The 17,416-nt window shown below is 38.8% G+C and overlaps 1 protein-coding gene and 1 non-coding gene across 2 annotated transcripts in view; both read right to left on the bottom strand.

Moving 5' to 3' along the window:
• Positions 1 to 17,169, bottom strand: part of IARS1 (isoleucyl-tRNA synthetase 1) — a 113,582-nt gene extending 96,413 nt beyond the window's left edge. The window contains exons 1-5 of the mRNA XM_064454231.1: positions 17,063 to 17,169; positions 11,436 to 11,555; positions 10,745 to 10,901; positions 10,162 to 10,281; positions 7,217 to 7,299 (exon numbers count right to left, since the gene is read on the bottom strand). Coding sequence (XP_064310301.1) covers positions 7,217 to 7,299; positions 10,162 to 10,281; positions 10,745 to 10,901; positions 11,436 to 11,554 — 479 coding nt within the window. The 5' untranslated portion in view covers position 11,555; positions 17,063 to 17,169. The remainder of the gene's footprint in view (positions 1 to 7,216; positions 7,300 to 10,161; positions 10,282 to 10,744; positions 10,902 to 11,435; positions 11,556 to 17,062) is intronic.
• Positions 13,496 to 13,630, bottom strand: LOC135314153 (small nucleolar RNA SNORA84). Its single transcript, XR_010373622.1, has one exon. It is a non-coding gene; the product is annotated as a small nucleolar RNA SNORA84 (small nucleolar RNA).
• Positions 17,170 to 17,416: the final 247 nt, after the last annotated feature.

Genomic DNA, 17,416 nt, shown 5'->3' with positions numbered 1-17,416 from the left:
TACCCTGCAGATCAGACAGTTGGAGAAAATACAGAACGTCATATGGAAAAAGACATGTAATCCACACAGACTCATCCATGGACCTCTAGTAAAAGTCTAAAATTTCCTGAGTGGTCACTAACATCATTAAAAATAATCTGAACTCTTGGATGGATAAAGCCTCAGAGACCCTCAGCAGCATCAAGTTCTGCCACAGAGGAGCCAAACCCAGAAGTCTTTCAGAGCTGTGCGCTCCAACAAAGGTGGCTTACCTTACACACACAACTCAAAAGTAATTTTGTTAAAGTAATAAACATCACCCACAGTCAAGCTGTGGCTGGCTGCCTGACCCCTAACCCAAATTCAAAACACAGCAGTGAGTCCATCTGTTTTACAACACAGACCATATCAACTTAAACTTGCATAAAGATAAATCAGTCTTTTATAAAAATTATTCAGGAATACAGCTTTCAGCATATACATTTGAGCTGCCTAACTGCAGAAGTTTTCCTGCAGGTTAAAAAAAATTAAAATCTTTAAAATGTATGCTTACCATCTCAGAGCATAATTAATGCAGACTGTGACAAGTGACAGCATTTATACTGAAGGTGTTCTACTTGCCTTTCAAAAACAGTTAACTAAAATATCTATAGAAAAAAGCTCCACTTGGCTTTCTGAAGAACACTGCCTACTAACAGCATAGAAGAAAACTACTCGGAGAAACGCTGAATATTTAATTCAGCCGTAAATGTAACTGTAAACTTCAGGAAAGGTGAACACTAGATGGAGCTGCCAAGTTAAAAATCCAAGCCAGCATCTCCCTCTTGTGGTGATTCTGCCGTATTGCAAAACAAGTGAACCCCAGCTGTTCCACTGCCAAGCAAAAAGATGGGATTTCAAACCACATCGTTCTTCAGAGCTCTCATTACAATTCGTAACCACCACTCATTTGTAGTTTATCATAACCTCTACTCTCAGACAATCATTCCAACATAGCAAGCAGAATTGCGATTGAGTCAAGATTGCTGCTCATTAGCCCTCATTATCACTACAAAAAACTTCTTAAAAAATGCCTAACTGGTGTCCTTAAGAAAGGTTCTGAGAACAGTTCTTGTGTGACCATCAGAAATGTACAGATGACTCCCAAAGAGCTTCCTGCAGCAGCACTGCCCATCTAAAAATGCAACTGCTAAAGGTGAAACTAGCTCTAACAATAAGAGTCACCGGTAGATAGACATCATGTTTTGCTTAAAAATTCAACACACAGTATTTTAGACATTACCCTGTCAAACAGTGTTTTGACCCTTATGTTTGCAAAATGTTGACAATTTGCAAAAAAGACACTCTGGGTTTGTAAGTCAAAGTTGAAACTGCAGTCCTTTCAGAAAGAAGTAAGCTAACAAAACCACAGAGCTCCTTTCTACTGACAAAATGTTTGTTCACAGAAGTTAGAAATCAAAGCCTGTTGTCCTACTTCTGCTATGTTTCTCCTCAAATGTAAGTAAATTTAGTTGCATCCTCTTGGCTGCAGGAGCAGCATTTACATATGTATTGAAGAAAAATGAGGTTAGAAAAAAGGTGATCTCAAGATACATATTTCACTTGTTACCAGATAATCTCGTCCCTAGAGATGCAAGGTAGCTTTAACTTCTAAAAAGCATGGCACAAACTGAAAATACGTATTTATTGCTCCTAAACTGTCACGAGGGGATACAACTGGTTTGAGGCCAGTCAGTAACCAAGACTGTGAGTTACTTTCTCTCCATAGCCATAACTTCCAAGAAATTAGAATTTTGCTACAATATTCGTTTTTCCAAGTCACATACACACCATGCAAACACCACATGGATATAATAAAACTTCTACAAAGGGAGTTTCTGCTTCCCAGAGATACTGAATCTGTCAGTGCACTATTCATAACACCCTTGGCATTCCACACAAAATCCAACATCCCAGAGTATCTCCTAGCAGATGCAAAATCAAGTTGCCTTCTTCAAACACGTACATTCACATGAAAGAAGGATTTGATCTTAGAGCTTCTCAAATTCTTAATGCCATTCCTTTGGGGTATCAAGTTATCGAGTAGTTCTGTTTACAATGACTCTGTATCTAAGGGTTTTCTAAGGGTTTGAAAACCTCTAGTATTCCAGAAAATGAAAGTACTCATTACTAATATTGAAAAATTCTTTTCAAGCTCCAAGTGCTTCCCTTTTTTATTTTTAAAGAAAAAAAACACCAAGAATTGTGAAGTCAGTTACTGACAAAGGCTAAAAGTAAGGTGGGCAAAACATTACAACAGCAGAATCTAGAAGTGTATTATTTCAACGTATCCATTGTAGTATAGATAAATGAACAGAACTACTGCTGTGTGACCTAGTATCAGTTCATCTCAAGATGAAATTACAATTTAACAGCCTCTGGAGACTTTTTTTTAATTAAAAAAAAAAATCACAAACACCAGAACAGGTAAGAATCCCTGTCATCTACACAGTTCAGCAAGCAGACTGCATCCAAACAGCACCATAAGCAGCAGGGGTTCTGAGAAGAAGGTTCTCTTGTGACTCACAAGCCACGCTGGAAAGACAAGATGAAATGAAAAAGAAAGCAACAATCAAAAACAGATGCACAATGATCAAAACAGGGAAAGGACTCAAACAGCATTGGAAATGAGTCAAAAAAGCACAAGCATAAGAGGAACATTAAGCCCAATAACAAACACAGACAGCCTGTCTTTAGGCTAGCATCTTTGAAAGACACCTTTACAACAAAGACGGGAAAAGCATTTGTTCTGGGGCATAAGAATCGTTAAGGACAGAATTTGTCAAGTCTTATGTTCAACTACCAGTGAAAGCTTTAAAATTCCAGCATATGGAGATCAGTCTGCTCCAGGTCTACCCTCCAAGCTCTCAACTAGCAAGCGTGAGGGGATTTCCTGATGTAATCTTTGGATCAGTGTGTTGAATGATTCTGGATCAAGCCAGAAGTGCAAAATACCTGTACAGCAGAGAATAGAAATATCTTAAACTGATGCTAGACTTACCCCAAGGATCATCCAACTAAGGAGGAGTTCAGTATATTCCTCCTTCAAAATAGAGGCAAGGCAGTAAAACAACAAGGACTGGAATGGTGTGAAGATAACAAGGGGAATAGAGCACTAAATGCGCAAAATGAAGAGTATGAGAAAAAATGCAGATAGCCAGCAGAAAAATGGGCAAAGCAGATTTCTTACAAACAGTAACTCTCTAGAGAGTCACTACAGTGTTATGGAATACATAAAACACAAGAGTGATTCCTATTCGGACCCTGAAATCTGTTGTTCTGAAATCATTCTGGTTTAGTGCTGGATAAACACCACAGAGAAAACAAAAAGTCAGAAAGCTACTTCTATTGCTTACACAGCTAAGAAAAAAACAACATAACAATCCAGTTGCTTTGATCTTTACAACAAACCAGGCCTCCTCTCAACAGGGAGTCCCCATTTACCTTCTCATGAGAAGGGCCAAGGCAGCTGGACACTGGCATTTAGTGACAGAGCCCATCTTGAGAGTAGGAAGTATGAAAAAAACGTCATGCCAAAACAAAAACAAAGCTACATATAGGGAGTCAGGCAACCCAAGGCAAATGTTCTACTTTCAGGAGCTACCTACAACCTCCTCAGCTGCAGTCTACAAGAGTGCAGTAGTGCCCTGAGCCTGACATTACTACAGGACATTGAAGTGCAGGGCTGCAAGGCCAAAGGCCACACCTGGTAAGGAAGGAAAGAAGTCCCCTCTTAATAACAAACCTAAAAGGAAAACTGAAGCTGGAACAACTGAGGTGGATCCGGTGGAAGGAAGGCAGAAATAGACAAAACGCTCACCACCGAAGGTGCTTTTTCACAGTAAACAGCAATCTTCCACCCACAGCCATTATCTCAAACAAGTAAAGTACCAATTAGGATTGTTTTTCTTTCTCTCCCCATCTATTATCTAGTGTTATCACATAAGAACTCAAGAGTATCTTCTTAGGGTAAACAAGTAGCTAAGAAGTGTTTCCACCGTGGTTTTACACCATACAAGCAAGTCTTTCAAAACATATACAGAACTTAGAACAGTTTTTAAAATTGAATTATGCTCAGACTGCAATTGCTGAATTTAGCCACTAGATGGTGATCGAAAGCTCTTTAACTAACCCTAAAATTGCGCACGGGAGGAAATTAAAACCCCTAGTCCTCAGACCTAGAAACAGCCCACAGTTCTGACCACAGAGCTATTCCCCTCCTCTCCTCAGCACTTCAGACTGTTTCCTCAGTGGCCAGGGAGAACTGTTCTTGAGGTGCAAACTCACAGCCAGCCTGAGAACTATGTAATAAGCCAGTAGTGAAGACAATTTACTAGTTGTTTTCCCAAAACTCACTGTACTACTCAGACCAGCTGTAGATCAGTAAGAAGTTTAACATTACATCAAACTGCTCTCAATTTCACTGTATCCTTCTCATGAGCTGTATATGTAAAAAAAGCAAGAATATATTGCGTGTTTGTTCCATGCTAGCTCAAGAACACCATTCTCATTGTACTGTTTTCAGTGAATGACACATTTTCATTGAGATTCAAGCTGGCTGCAGGATGGATATACGAGTTCTATTTATTTAGAACTTTTAAGTTCTAATTCTGTAAGACATGAGGAGTTGATTATATCTTCACACTGCATTATCACTGCTTAATGACACCAACATTTAACGTTCCCCTGAAAAATTCTGCCAGGATGCCACAATTTTATCACTGGATGAAGTTTTGTTTTAAGTCAAAATCTCGCAGGCTGAAAATTCATTCTACTGTCAGGCACCATATATGGCACAGTACCAAAATGCTTACCAAGCAAGCACTTCCAACAAACCCATTATAAAATATGAAAAAGAATGCTCTCTCGCATCCTGAGCTTGTATACAGTACCTCTAAAAACAAGGTAATACTAATAAAATATGTTTGCTGTCTGAGTCCTAACCTATTTCAAGTGTAAATAGTTTTGATAAGATCAGCCACCACTAGAAACAACATTTATCATAAGTATTACATTAGCTCACTGAACTCAACATAAACATAATGGATGAAAACATGTCGCAGAGAAAGCTAGAAATTCCAGCTGAGACCACTCCAGAACTGCAAGCCTCAGGAACAGCTAGAGACAAAAAAAAAAAACACCCCACAAACCTAAACAGGTTTAGCTGATTAAAACACTAAAGACTAAATTCTTACCATGTTTTAACCACAAAATCCATGGTTGCCATGGTCCATGATCACTGCCATTATCATCATCACTGGTTTTTTTCTGGGCCTAAAAGTAGCATTCTACTCCCACAAGCAGGAAAAAAGAGATAAAGCACTGGACAGGCCAGTTGACCAATATGGTCAACAGGTTACACTCAATGCAGAAATTAATCTGAAGTTTCTCTTCCATACTTAGCTGGACACTAAAGTTTTTAAGTTAAAAGAAGTTCTAAAAGGAACTTGTATTAAAAACCCATCAAGTCAATTGGAAGAGAAGCACACTAGAATCTACCATTCAAAGGAACACTCCTAATGGACATAAAATGTAACTTCAGTAACACAGATTTTCAGTCTGGTGATTGCCTAGGTAACGACCTAATTTTTTTTTAGAAAATTGTACATCACCCCATCCAAAGCATGACTATAACTACAGTTACAGTGCTTTCTAAGTATTATCTCCCTTAGCATTAAAACAGGCATCCCACATTCCTTTCCCATTCCCCTCCTCCATCCACTCTGTACAAACACCAGTGGTTCCACCTCCTGTTCTACTGGAAAGCAAGCTGGCAATGGCATTGTAACATGCCCCTCCAAGACTTAGATGAGTTTCCAGAAAACCTAATTTTTAAAAATAGACTCTTAAAAATGTATTTCATTACATAATTACACAGTAAATTAATAGCATCAGGAAGCAAAAATGTACAAAATTAAGAGGTTGTCTGTCTACATACTTCCCGAAATCTCCTACCACAGAGATTTCACATCCAAAGTTTATATTTTGGTCTGTATCCAAAGCAAGCATTAGAGAAAGTAACCTCTGCAAGCCAAGTGAAAGATTAGAAATTGTCTTTCAAACGCAGGGTGGGGAGAGAACAACCCACAAAAAAAAAAGCTTGGGCTATTATGAGAGCCTGCAGCTAGTTCAAGTCAAGTTTGTTTTTTAAATGGTCCTTGGAAGATGCTAGTTAAACAGGATTTAAGGTGCCACTAAGTATTTTTATAACTTATAAAAGGAAGATTACTTGTCAGTCTTAGCTTTAACATTATGCAGAGTTTCTTCAGCTAAGTTAGTTAAACATCTGCTTCCTTCCCACTGCCTTTTCAAATTGAAAAGGCATTGAAAACTCTGAAAACTCACTGACACTTCAGCCCTCTACAACAGCTTCAGACACATCTAGAAGTTCCGTCAATCCTTTATCAGAACTGTATGTAACCAACTATACAATTAAAGGTTATTAGTAAAATACTAAAGAACGTAAGTAATACTTCAACGTGCATATAATTTGCTTTTCAATGGCTTTTTGTCAGCATATACTCTGCTAAACCTCTCCCTCAATCCACCTTGTAATTCTATAACCTGAAGGACTCAATGTTCCATTTCTTCACTGTGTTAGGTCAATTTTTTTATCCTTAACCTGTAAGGTTGTCTTGTCCTTTGGAATTCCAACAGTCACCCTGATTACATTGCCAAAGTACCTGAACTTTACTTAGCTCTCCACCAGGAGTCGAAGACAGTTGTCAAACTATGCTGCCAAGAAAAAAGATAACAGCAGATTCCCAGCCTCTAAATTCAGGTTTGAAGAAGAAATTTAGAGCTAAACTGAATTTGGACAGTTTGCCCATTTGCAGCTGACTGTGACCAACATCAAGAATGTAGAGATACAATGTAATTTCCTAAACCAAGCAAGGACCATATTAGTAGATCTTCAGAATTGCTTTTAAGTTGACATGGAACAGTAAGATTTCATGGCTCACTTTATTCTGAAAAACCCTACTATCCTGAAGAAGACAGAGGTAGGCCAATTAATTCCGTCACTTTGACATCAAGAGATTTCACATCACCTTCATTACTTTGCCCAATGTTTATCTGAATTTGCATGTTTCAAAACATTTCTACTGATAAATGGACCAACACATGTTTACAATAATTGAAGCCTTCTTAACATCTCAAATTTATAAAGCATATATGCAATGTATGTAAGTTAACTTACCATACAGACTCCATGAACCCAGGATAAAGAGTTTTATAGTCATTTTCAAAATCAATCCAGCGTCCTAATCTGGTAACACTGAACTGTTAGGAAACAAACACACAGAATGAAAGGCATCTTGACATTAAAGATCATGATACATTTCCAATATTTATGCTGTAAAACAGCTTGATTTTTAAGTGTTTCATTGGTATGGGGCATCGATGAAATATTTTAGTCTGACAATAGTTCCAAACAGTGTATTTAAACAGGCAAAAATAAGCACAGAATGAAACCATGAACATAACTGTTTAGAACCAAGGTCACATAATGGGCAAACATGTTCAACACTACTAAACAGAAATGGTGAATCTCTTGGATCACTCAAGTAGAAATGGTGGATCATTCAAGGCCAAGGGTCAAATGCCTGAGAATTGCTTTTGATTACAGTGGTCTTGCTTCTATTTTTATGACTACTTGTTACAGAGACAGTAAAAATCCAGAACACACAGCCTATCAGCTTCCAGTTACATGAAAACATGATGTAATTCGAAGACAAAGAAATGCTGAAAGAAACTGATATGTCCCAAGAAGTTATAACTATTCCAAGGCCAGCTGCCTTCTTTGACTTCCCAAATCTGACAGGGCTGCCAGAGATCACAAGACTGACAGGTGTTAGTCCTTGTCCCAGGACACATTATGGTCATGTCCACTGGCACAGGGTGTGAAAACTAGTAATAAGCTAGCTATGGGATTCACTTGGACAAGAGGCTCTCTTGCTAATTTCACAGTTATCAGAACCCCTAGCGCTGCAAATAACCAAGCCCAGAGACACCTGTCCTGATACTGTTAGACAGACTATACTGAATTTCAAACTAGTAAAGTGAAAACAAAGCAAGCCAATTTTCTCACCTCTATATTTTCACATAACACCTGAGCTCCTGAAATATATCAGTTTTGATTTTGACCTTTAAGCCACTGTGACATTCCACTATTAAGATCCAAAACCTAGGACTGATTAGTACAAGGATCCATGAAGTTGAAGTATCATGTTTGGTCTCAGCACTGAAAGATAAACAAGGAACTTTTTCTGGTTTTTTTCCGTAAGGTTTAAACTTTTGCTAGCCACTCCAGACAAAAGAAACAATATCTCCAATAGGAATGTTCGGAATTCCTCTCCTAACACTATCCCAAAATATTTGATTTTATTACCAGCCAAATCACAAGATATTTAAATTTCATTATTTTTATTAATAATCTGAACTACATGACTGTATATGGAAATGCACACTCATACATGCATAAGTTCATGCACAAAAAACCAAAATCCATTTACCATCCAAAAGACTAAGTATTTGGGCTCATCAGCAGAGTAAAAATACCAGTTGCTGAAGACACAGCAAGTTAAAACGAACAACTATGGAAGACAAAACATGAACCAGAAGGAGTCTTTTTATTTTTATTTCGAAAAGCAACAAAGAAACACTGATGATGTTTTTGAAATATAACATTTCAGAGTATAGATGAATGATATTGTTTTTTCAAATACACACTTCCAGCCACTCGCTTAGATTTAGGCCACAGCTATTCTACAGGTAGCTGTAGTTTCTTCAGATACTGGCCATAACTTCAAAACGCTCCCAAGGGAAACAAAACAGGCAAGTGATACTCAAATAAGAAATTACTATTTCAATCAAGAGCAGGACTAGAGAACATACAGAGGATTGTAATGACATAGAACAGCTTCTGCATGAGGAAAAACTAAATAATTAGAACTATTCTGCATAGAAAAAGAAATAACTGATGGTGAAGATAAAGGTTTACTGGATAAACTGTATTATAGAAGAACTACAGTTCTTCAAACTAGGTATGAGAATACCTTGATACAGATTGAGTAGAGGCTGTCAGTATACCTAGATTCAAAATGTAGCTAGATAAATTCACAAAGGAAAAAAAATCTCTTAAGGAATTATAAACTAAGGGGAAAAAAATTAAAAATCCTTTGGCCTAGGAAGGGCCTTGTGCCACAAAAGCTGGAAAAAAAATGACCTGTTCTTCCATTCTTCCTTTGGCACAAGCCATTGCGTGCTGCCACTGTAATACAGTGGCACAGCTAGGAAAGCACCTGAGCCACTTCTCAGCTCCAAAAAGCCATAGAAAAGAGTCATCACTTCACAGACATATCAGACTGACAGCACATACAAAGCATTGGGCTGAATAGACTTTATTTGGGTCACACTGCTAAGGACAATAATAAGGAGCATCAGGTTCTACCCACAGGATGAATATTATTCTGAGTTAGGAAAAAAAAAACCTATGCATCTCTTAAAATATATAACCCATCTACTTGGAACAGCTCTCCCACTTCAAGGGTCTGCACAGACCAATGCTCTCTCCCACATTTATGGGATGCAAAGTTTAGACCAATATTCACTTGGAAGACTGAGGGTTTCCCCACACCTATATCTACACCCATTCTGACACAAAATCAGGTGCTAGAACTTCTGCTGTTCCAGAAAAGAAGCTTAGTCCTACACTCTGGCAATGAAAAACCTGAAAAGGGCAGGGCAGAAAAGCAGGGAGGTTAATGTGCATTTCCTTTACTGGTTCCATTTAAAAACCAAAATCAGATCTTACTTTCAATTTTCTATACAAGAGAAGACACAAATAAAGATACATTGAACAAGTTTTCTCTATTAGATGCTCAATAGATCAAGTTAGAACATTTTGAGCTCTAGGTCACCTTAAAGTAACCTCTTGACATCACAGCAGTCTCCCTGTACTGAGCCACAACATTGTTCTTTTTGCTCCCCTTTCAGGATCACCAGTGAGAAACACAGTAGCTAAAGACATGAGTTTTATGCATGTCACCAAATCGAAGGATGAAGTTCACCCCAGCTGAAAAACACTTCTACACACATACAATTAGAAACAGACAGCAGAATATGCACTGAGTCTTTACTTACTTCCCATTCCTTTGAGTATCTCATCACAATTCCTCTGCACTGGTTGTTGTATTCTTTAATCCCCATCTTTGCCACATCCTCTGGCCCTTTAATGCCTAAAGTCTTGTCAATCTCATATTCCTGGGAGCATTGAAAACAACCAGACAAAAAAATCCCACAGTGTCATCAAAAGCTTTCAGGATTTCTCCAGGCAGTTTAGCCTTATTAGGATGCATAGAACACAAATAAAGGGCCTCCTTTATCTTTTTTGAGATTTCATGAGTAATTGCAGTTCAACTAAGCAGATATTTCAAAGGATAACCCCAGTGTGATTGTTTCTTTAGTATCTTTAGAAAAAGCAAAAAACATTTGCTGAAATACATATCAAATAAATACACGTTTATAGTAATGAACAGAGTGCCTGGAGAAGGAAGCACCTGTAATCACCACACAAGCAAAAGCCAAAGCAGACTGGACAAAACTTCCATTTCTCTTTTAGCAACAAAGCCAGGCACAAGAGCAATAGAAACATGATTGATAAGCAGGTAACAACATGGAAAGAGGAACCAACAGAACTATCTGTAGGAACATTTATTACACATACCACAGGTAAGCCATGGCAATCCCAGCCAAATCTTCTGTCAACATAAAAACCACTCTGATGAGCAAATCTGGTTACTATGTCTTTAATGGTTCCTGCAAGAATATGGCCATAGTGTGGAAGCCCAGTAGCAAATGGAGGGCCATCATAGAAGTTAAACCTACAACATAAGAAAACATTCTTAATAAAATCAAAAACTGAGTATCAAACCTTCAAACAGGATGAGCAAATCTGTATGCTTATGCTTTTTATGTCTTACTAGGACAGCATCAATTTCTTCCTCTTATATTATGAGTCAGCACAGGTATCAGGTTGGCAGTAGAACTAAAGGGAACATTTCAACTCATTCAGTTCCTACCGATTGCCAGTTCCACCAAGATTACTACTGAAAGTACCTGCATGCTGCTCCACAGCTGCCAGACATAGGAAAGAATTGTCCTTGCTTACCTGAGGATTTATTTTATAAACCCACCAAGCAGGAAATTACAGGTTGATTACTACTGTTCAAACACTGTTGCTTCTTCACAAAGTGAAATATAAACGGTAACCTACATGACACCAACATTAGCCAAGACTGGTATCTGCAAAGGCAGCAGCTGTTGATAACAGGACTGAGGCAAACAAAAAAGTAATTACAGCTAAGCCAACCTTGCACTGTCACACACAATTGCTACAGCTTTTAGCAGATTCTTACCTAGGTCTATTCTTTGATTGCCTTAGGCATTCCTGGAAACAATTGAGATTTTTCCAGAGCTCCAATATCTTCTCTTCCTCATTTGGAAAAGTTATGTTTTCTGGAACTTGTCGAACCATTCTTTCCCAGCAATGACCAAGCAGAGAAAAAATAAATACATGTTGAACAGAAGTGAGGTAAAAAAAAAATTACTTCACAAATACAATTTGCTGTCTTACAAATCCATATCACCAAACCACATCTCAGTTTTTCAAAGAGCTTGATTCAGTGTAGGCATAGAAGCAAGCATTAGATTCTAAAAAAAAGCCTAATAATTTTTATATCCTAGTACCCGAGTTTTATAACAGGAAAAAGATCCTCCATTCACTCACCTACAGTTGTTAATTTTTTATTATGCTTTTATTTTTGTTTCCTATAGAAAGCAGTCAAATGGCAAATTTTTTTTATTTACAGGTTTGGGTTTGGATCTTTTTTAAACTTTCCAAGTTCAAACTGACCTTTCAGCATCAGTTAGTGAACTAGTGAGCCTTACTCTAAGTGCAGGAACTAAAACTAGTGAAGAGGCAGCTCCTTTTCACTGTACATCTACTCCTACCATTTCAAGGTTTAAAACATTTGCATTTTCCCATCTAGCTAGGCCACCATTCTCAGATGGTCGTAAAAGCAGCTAGACTTCAGACAGAATAGTTGAAACACATTGCAATGAAAGATGAACATGTGGGGAAGAATTTGAACAAACAGATGAGGAAAAAGCTCAAAGACCTCAGCTGTGCATCTTGAAAAGCTCTAACTTGCAGAGTACTGGCAAAACTACTAGTCTCTTGCTAGTCTCTTCACCCCCCTGTACCCCCCTTCAGTTTTACAAGTATGTCAGAACTAAGCAACTAAGCCACAAAGGGATGCTTCTTGCTGGCTATTACCTGAAGGCTTTTTTTTAATATATTTGGTGGGTCTTGGCCACCAGAGCCCAAAGCCATTCTTCAGTTCTGGGTAAGTGAACAAAAATCACTACAAGCAAAGTTATGTACAAGCATTCTTTACAACACAAGAAGGAGAACCCTCAATATCATTAGAAACACACAATAGAGCTGCCTGGTGTTCCAGACCTGCTACAAGATTCAAAGGGGTCAAATTTCAGCAAAAGCTTTGTGGAATAAGGATATTTAAGACAGGGGTTCCATTACAGAAGAAAACTGGTTATGAAGGTTATAATAGATGACTGCACAGAAAAAACAGGCCTTCCAACTTCAGTGTTGCTATTCCTTAGCACTTCCACCAGAATGAGCTGAGCACTACACATTAGCCTCAAGTTTCACTTAGCATTGTAGAATTACAAGCAATGGCCAAGGGACCAAGTCTTCCAATTCACTCAGGTTTGTCAAATAGCAACCTTAAGCACCAATAAATGTACACACATTAAGACAATACTTTAAGTTACATTTGACATGCTGCCAAAACATTTACTTAAATGAAACCCAGAACACAATAGAACTTGCTAGCTCAATGCTTGAGCCCATATAAAAAAAAACATGCCCCTAAATGAAACACACAGGCAAATTCCACCATTCATACTTTTTGTATTAATGACAGATCATTCTCCCCACCAATAAACCCAAATTATCAAACAAGACAAGAAAATTCACTGAGAAATCCACAATTCTGTACACAGGTGACACAGCAGCTGGAGGGGAAATCACAAGCTGACAAGGAACACATGGACATGGCCTGCATGAATTCTTAAAAAGGCACTAACCAGTCTTAGTGCAGTACATGCAACTTGTACAAGAGTTTTCATCATCATATCTCAAAGCACTCAACAATGCACTAATTAGGCCATGCCACTTCTCAGTAATTTGATCAGTGCCAGAGACAATGGAGATGATAAAAGAATTTGGGCTTATTTCCTGCAAGCCAGCTGACTTAAGAGGACTAAGGATCTGCAGGTTTTACTTAAATCAAGCTCAGCCTTCACAATTTAGTGATGACTGCAAATGTTTTGGCAGCTGGCCCAGCTGTCAAGTCCCAATGATTGAATAAATTAAGCATATGTTTAAGGTTTAGTCTGTAACTGTGACCGGGCTATGGAAGCTGCTCACGTATCACAGACTCCATGCGTAAATCACAGTGTCACTTTTGGCCCATTTCTACCAACTGAAGCACTGTATGCACAAACCAGTGTCCAGTAACCACAGGGCACAAATTCATACACACTTTTATCAATATTGCAAGAGAATTTTATTATGGCAGAATCAGGAAAAAAATTACTGATGAGAACTAATATGTAACAGTCACTACGGATAAGTTTTTTGAGTTCCAAAACAAAATTTTTAAACCAATTGACTTAAACCACATTTAAAATCTATCTATGGCTCAATCTCAGCAGAGCAAAACATGAAGACTTCTGTGTTCAGGATAAGTGAAATCAGTTTATAGACCGAGATATGAATAATTTTGTATACCTACAGCAAAGAAGTTCATTACTATAAGCAATCTAGGTATTTTAACTCAAAAAAAGTCAGACACAATTCATTACTTTGAACACAGACTGAGTGGAAAAAAATCACACATGATGTTACAGAAATTATTATACAAATGCATCTAATAAAGTAGAACTTTTGGACAAGACTCCAAATTTACATACAGATTAGTAAACACAAGGAGGGATTTGTTTTCTTGTTTCTATTCATTCTCTGCCAGCAAAAAGTTTTGAAGTTTAAGACAACGCACCACTGGGGAACTTCTTTTTTTAACGTACATTCACTTTTTCTAAAAGATAACATTCAATAGGAAAGGCATGAAAGTTTGTAGATTATACTACAGCAGTCTCAAACTTATGCTGGGCTTCTTATCTAGAAGAAAAAAAAAGTACTAAACCGTAAATGCAAGTTAAAATGTGGAGGTTCACATATTAAGATTAAAAAAAAAAAATCAACATTTAATTTTTCAATAAAAACTCAATAAATGAATGAACTGTACCAGTATATTAAAATTGCGTTGGACTTAACATACATCACACATAGATAGATGATTAAAACAAAGTAGATTTCAAGATATTACTCATTTAGTTGACTGAGAAACTGAAACGATAAAGAACCAGTATGAACTAAAAGTGCACAAAAGGTCTCCTAATTTCAAGGGGTTTATGATCAGTCTCTTATCCTTGTTCCAGTCACTTTCTCCCACAAACTATACATAGGAGGCCTATGCACAAACATCCGTCCAGAGACTAGGAGGAGGCTCCACTCCTCAACAACACTCTATTTTACATACATACAGAACTAGGCTCCCCATTTCTGCCTTTTTAGTTGAAGCAAAGCAATTTCTGGGGAAACAATATTTTGAACTGTTCATCTGATAATCAAAAGCATCCGATCCTAGAACTGATGGAAACAACCAAGTTTAAAACAAAAGGAAGGATGGATAGGAACAGAATGCTAAGCTACAGAACAAGTGTTGCTTCTGAAAATCTTGTGCTAATGCCTTATACAGGGAATAAAACTGCACCACTAATCAAAGACCTGAGAATGGGTGAGAAAAAAAACCAAACCAATCATGCACACCTATCTTTAAAACATCTTTTTGAACTGGATAATCTCATCCTACTCTAACTAGCACTTTATAAAAACCACCAAATAGTTGGAAATGCAAGAATAAACTCCATTAAAAAAAAAAAAGATCATCCATTTTTCTTCTCCAAAAGGACATAAAGTTGTCACCCTCATGGCCAGTCTCCCTAACACTGCAATTTATAAGTGTAATTACTTCAGGAAAGAATGAAAAATACTGTTGTCTTCACAAAACTTTTGGGTTTGATGGTAACAAAAAATTTTTATTTACACCTTATTCACAGCAGACTGGTAATAGCCTGATTATTCCACTCTTCTATTTGAAGGGTCACAAAGCTGAGGAGTTACAGACTTTTCCAACTGAAAAATATGCCCCAAAGTAAGCAGATCAGAAAACTAAACTGGGAAACTAGGAAGTGACTGTTTCTACTTTCTAAAGAGGTAAATGAAATCTACTCAAGCTGAGCATGATACTTGAAGATGGCTTAGGGAAAGTTATCAAGTTTAATTCATCTCAACATATCACTCAAGATGAAACATCACCCGAGATGAACTATCGCCCATTTGTCCTACAGCAAGGAGTGTTTCTTTTTATGCTGAAAAACCAATTAAAAGATTGCTAAAACACTGTTTGAGTCCACTCACTGTGTTTAGACATAAATATATTTCGTACTATGCAAGAACTCAGTTTTACTCTGTATCTTATGATCTCTTCAGCGGATTTTTCTGTTGCCTTCAAACTAGCTTGATTAGAAGTGTAAAGTTTGTCATTATGCAAAAAATAGGTTATTTTGAAATAACTTTTAACTACATATTTTAAAAATTCAGAAACTACTGTCAGTTAAGTTAGTAAACACTGCTGTTATGGGCTAACTAAACTCTGCTATTACCTGACAGTCGCTTACTAAGCATGTCACCAAGAAAACTGAAAAAAATATGCTTTCTTCAGTTTCCAGAAAGCTCTGGGCAGGGTGGCTGCAGAGCCAATATATGCTGACAATAGAAACATCAAATCCGTCACAGCTAACACTAATCAAAAGTATGCCTTCCTCAAGAATTTCACCTGTTAGAAGGATGCTGAAGTGGAATGCTTAAGACATATATTACACACTGCAAGGCATCTTAGGCTGGTTGTTCAACTAATTAATGAGATTAAGCCTTGATGGGTACTAAACTCTGCAATAAGGAAATCTGTTAACTTTTAATAAGTACTTACTTTAAACAATCACTAAATTCCAGAAAAAGCAAATAATCTGTATAGCACCCAGCTAAGTCTAAGTGTGCCAGTTTTGGCTGGGGTAGAGTTTTCTTCATTGTAGCTAGTGTGGGGCTGTGCTTAGGATTTGTGCTGGAAACAGTGCTGATAACCGATGGGTGTCTTCATTATCGCTGAGCAGTGCTTACACAGAGTCAACGTCTTTTCTGCTTCTCATCCCACCCCACCAGTGAGGACACTGGGGGCACACAAGGGGTTGGGAGGGGACATGGCTGGGACAACTGACCCCAACTGACCCAAGGGATATCCCATACCATACGACATCATGATCAGCATATAACGCTAGTGGAAGAAGGGGGGGATGTTCAGTGCGATGACATTTGTCTTCACCGTTATGTGTGATGGAGCCCTGCTTTCCTGGAGATGGCTGAACACCTGTCTGCCCATGGGAAGGAGAGAATGAATTCCTTGTCTCGCTTTGCTTGAGCGGCTTTTGCTTTACCTGTTAAACTGTCTTTATCTCAAGCCGAGCTTTCTCACTCTCACCCTCTGATTCTCTCTCCCATCCCACCGCGGGGGAGCGAACGAGCGGCTGAGTGGTGTTTAGCTGCCTGCCAGGTTAAACCACAACGTAGAAGTAAAATATCTAATACGGAAACATAACCTTTACGGCAAAGGAGAAAGGCACCACGCAGCACCAGCTCCCGCATGAAGCGCCCCCAAAAGCCCCCGAACACCCCGCAACGTCCCCAGCGCCGCCCCCCGCCTCACTGACATCCCCCTCGGCCAGCGAGGGGCCCGGGAGAGCGGCCCCAGAAGTGGGGCCGGGTCCCGCCGCCACTCACCTCAGCGCCGCCCGTCCCGCAATGATGCAACCGCGCCTGGGAAAGCATGACAGGAAGTACCGGCGGGCACAACCGGGTGCGGCGACCAGTCAGCGCGCTGCACACTTAGGGTGCAATAAGGCGGCTTCCCATTGGGCACACCACTCTTGTAGAAACGCCAGGTCACGACGGCGCGGGGCAGAGCGGGAAACCTTTCCCACCCTGCGCCTTCTCATTGGGCAGACCGGGCCGGGGGCGGGGCCCTCCGCTTTGAGGGAGCGCGTACCTTGGCCGTCCGTAATGGGGCGGGGCAAAAACTGCGCTGGGTTTAATGGCTGGCATTTCTTTCACAAACCAAAGCGACTTTTTAAAACG

This window comes from Phalacrocorax carbo, chromosome 6 (genome assembly GCF_963921805.1).
Source record: "Phalacrocorax carbo chromosome 6, bPhaCar2.1, whole genome shotgun sequence".
Lineage (NCBI taxonomy): Eukaryota > Metazoa > Chordata > Aves > Suliformes > Phalacrocoracidae > Phalacrocorax > Phalacrocorax carbo.
The sequence above is the reverse complement of the archived record's forward strand: the minus strand, read 5'-3'. Positions and strand labels throughout refer to the sequence as shown.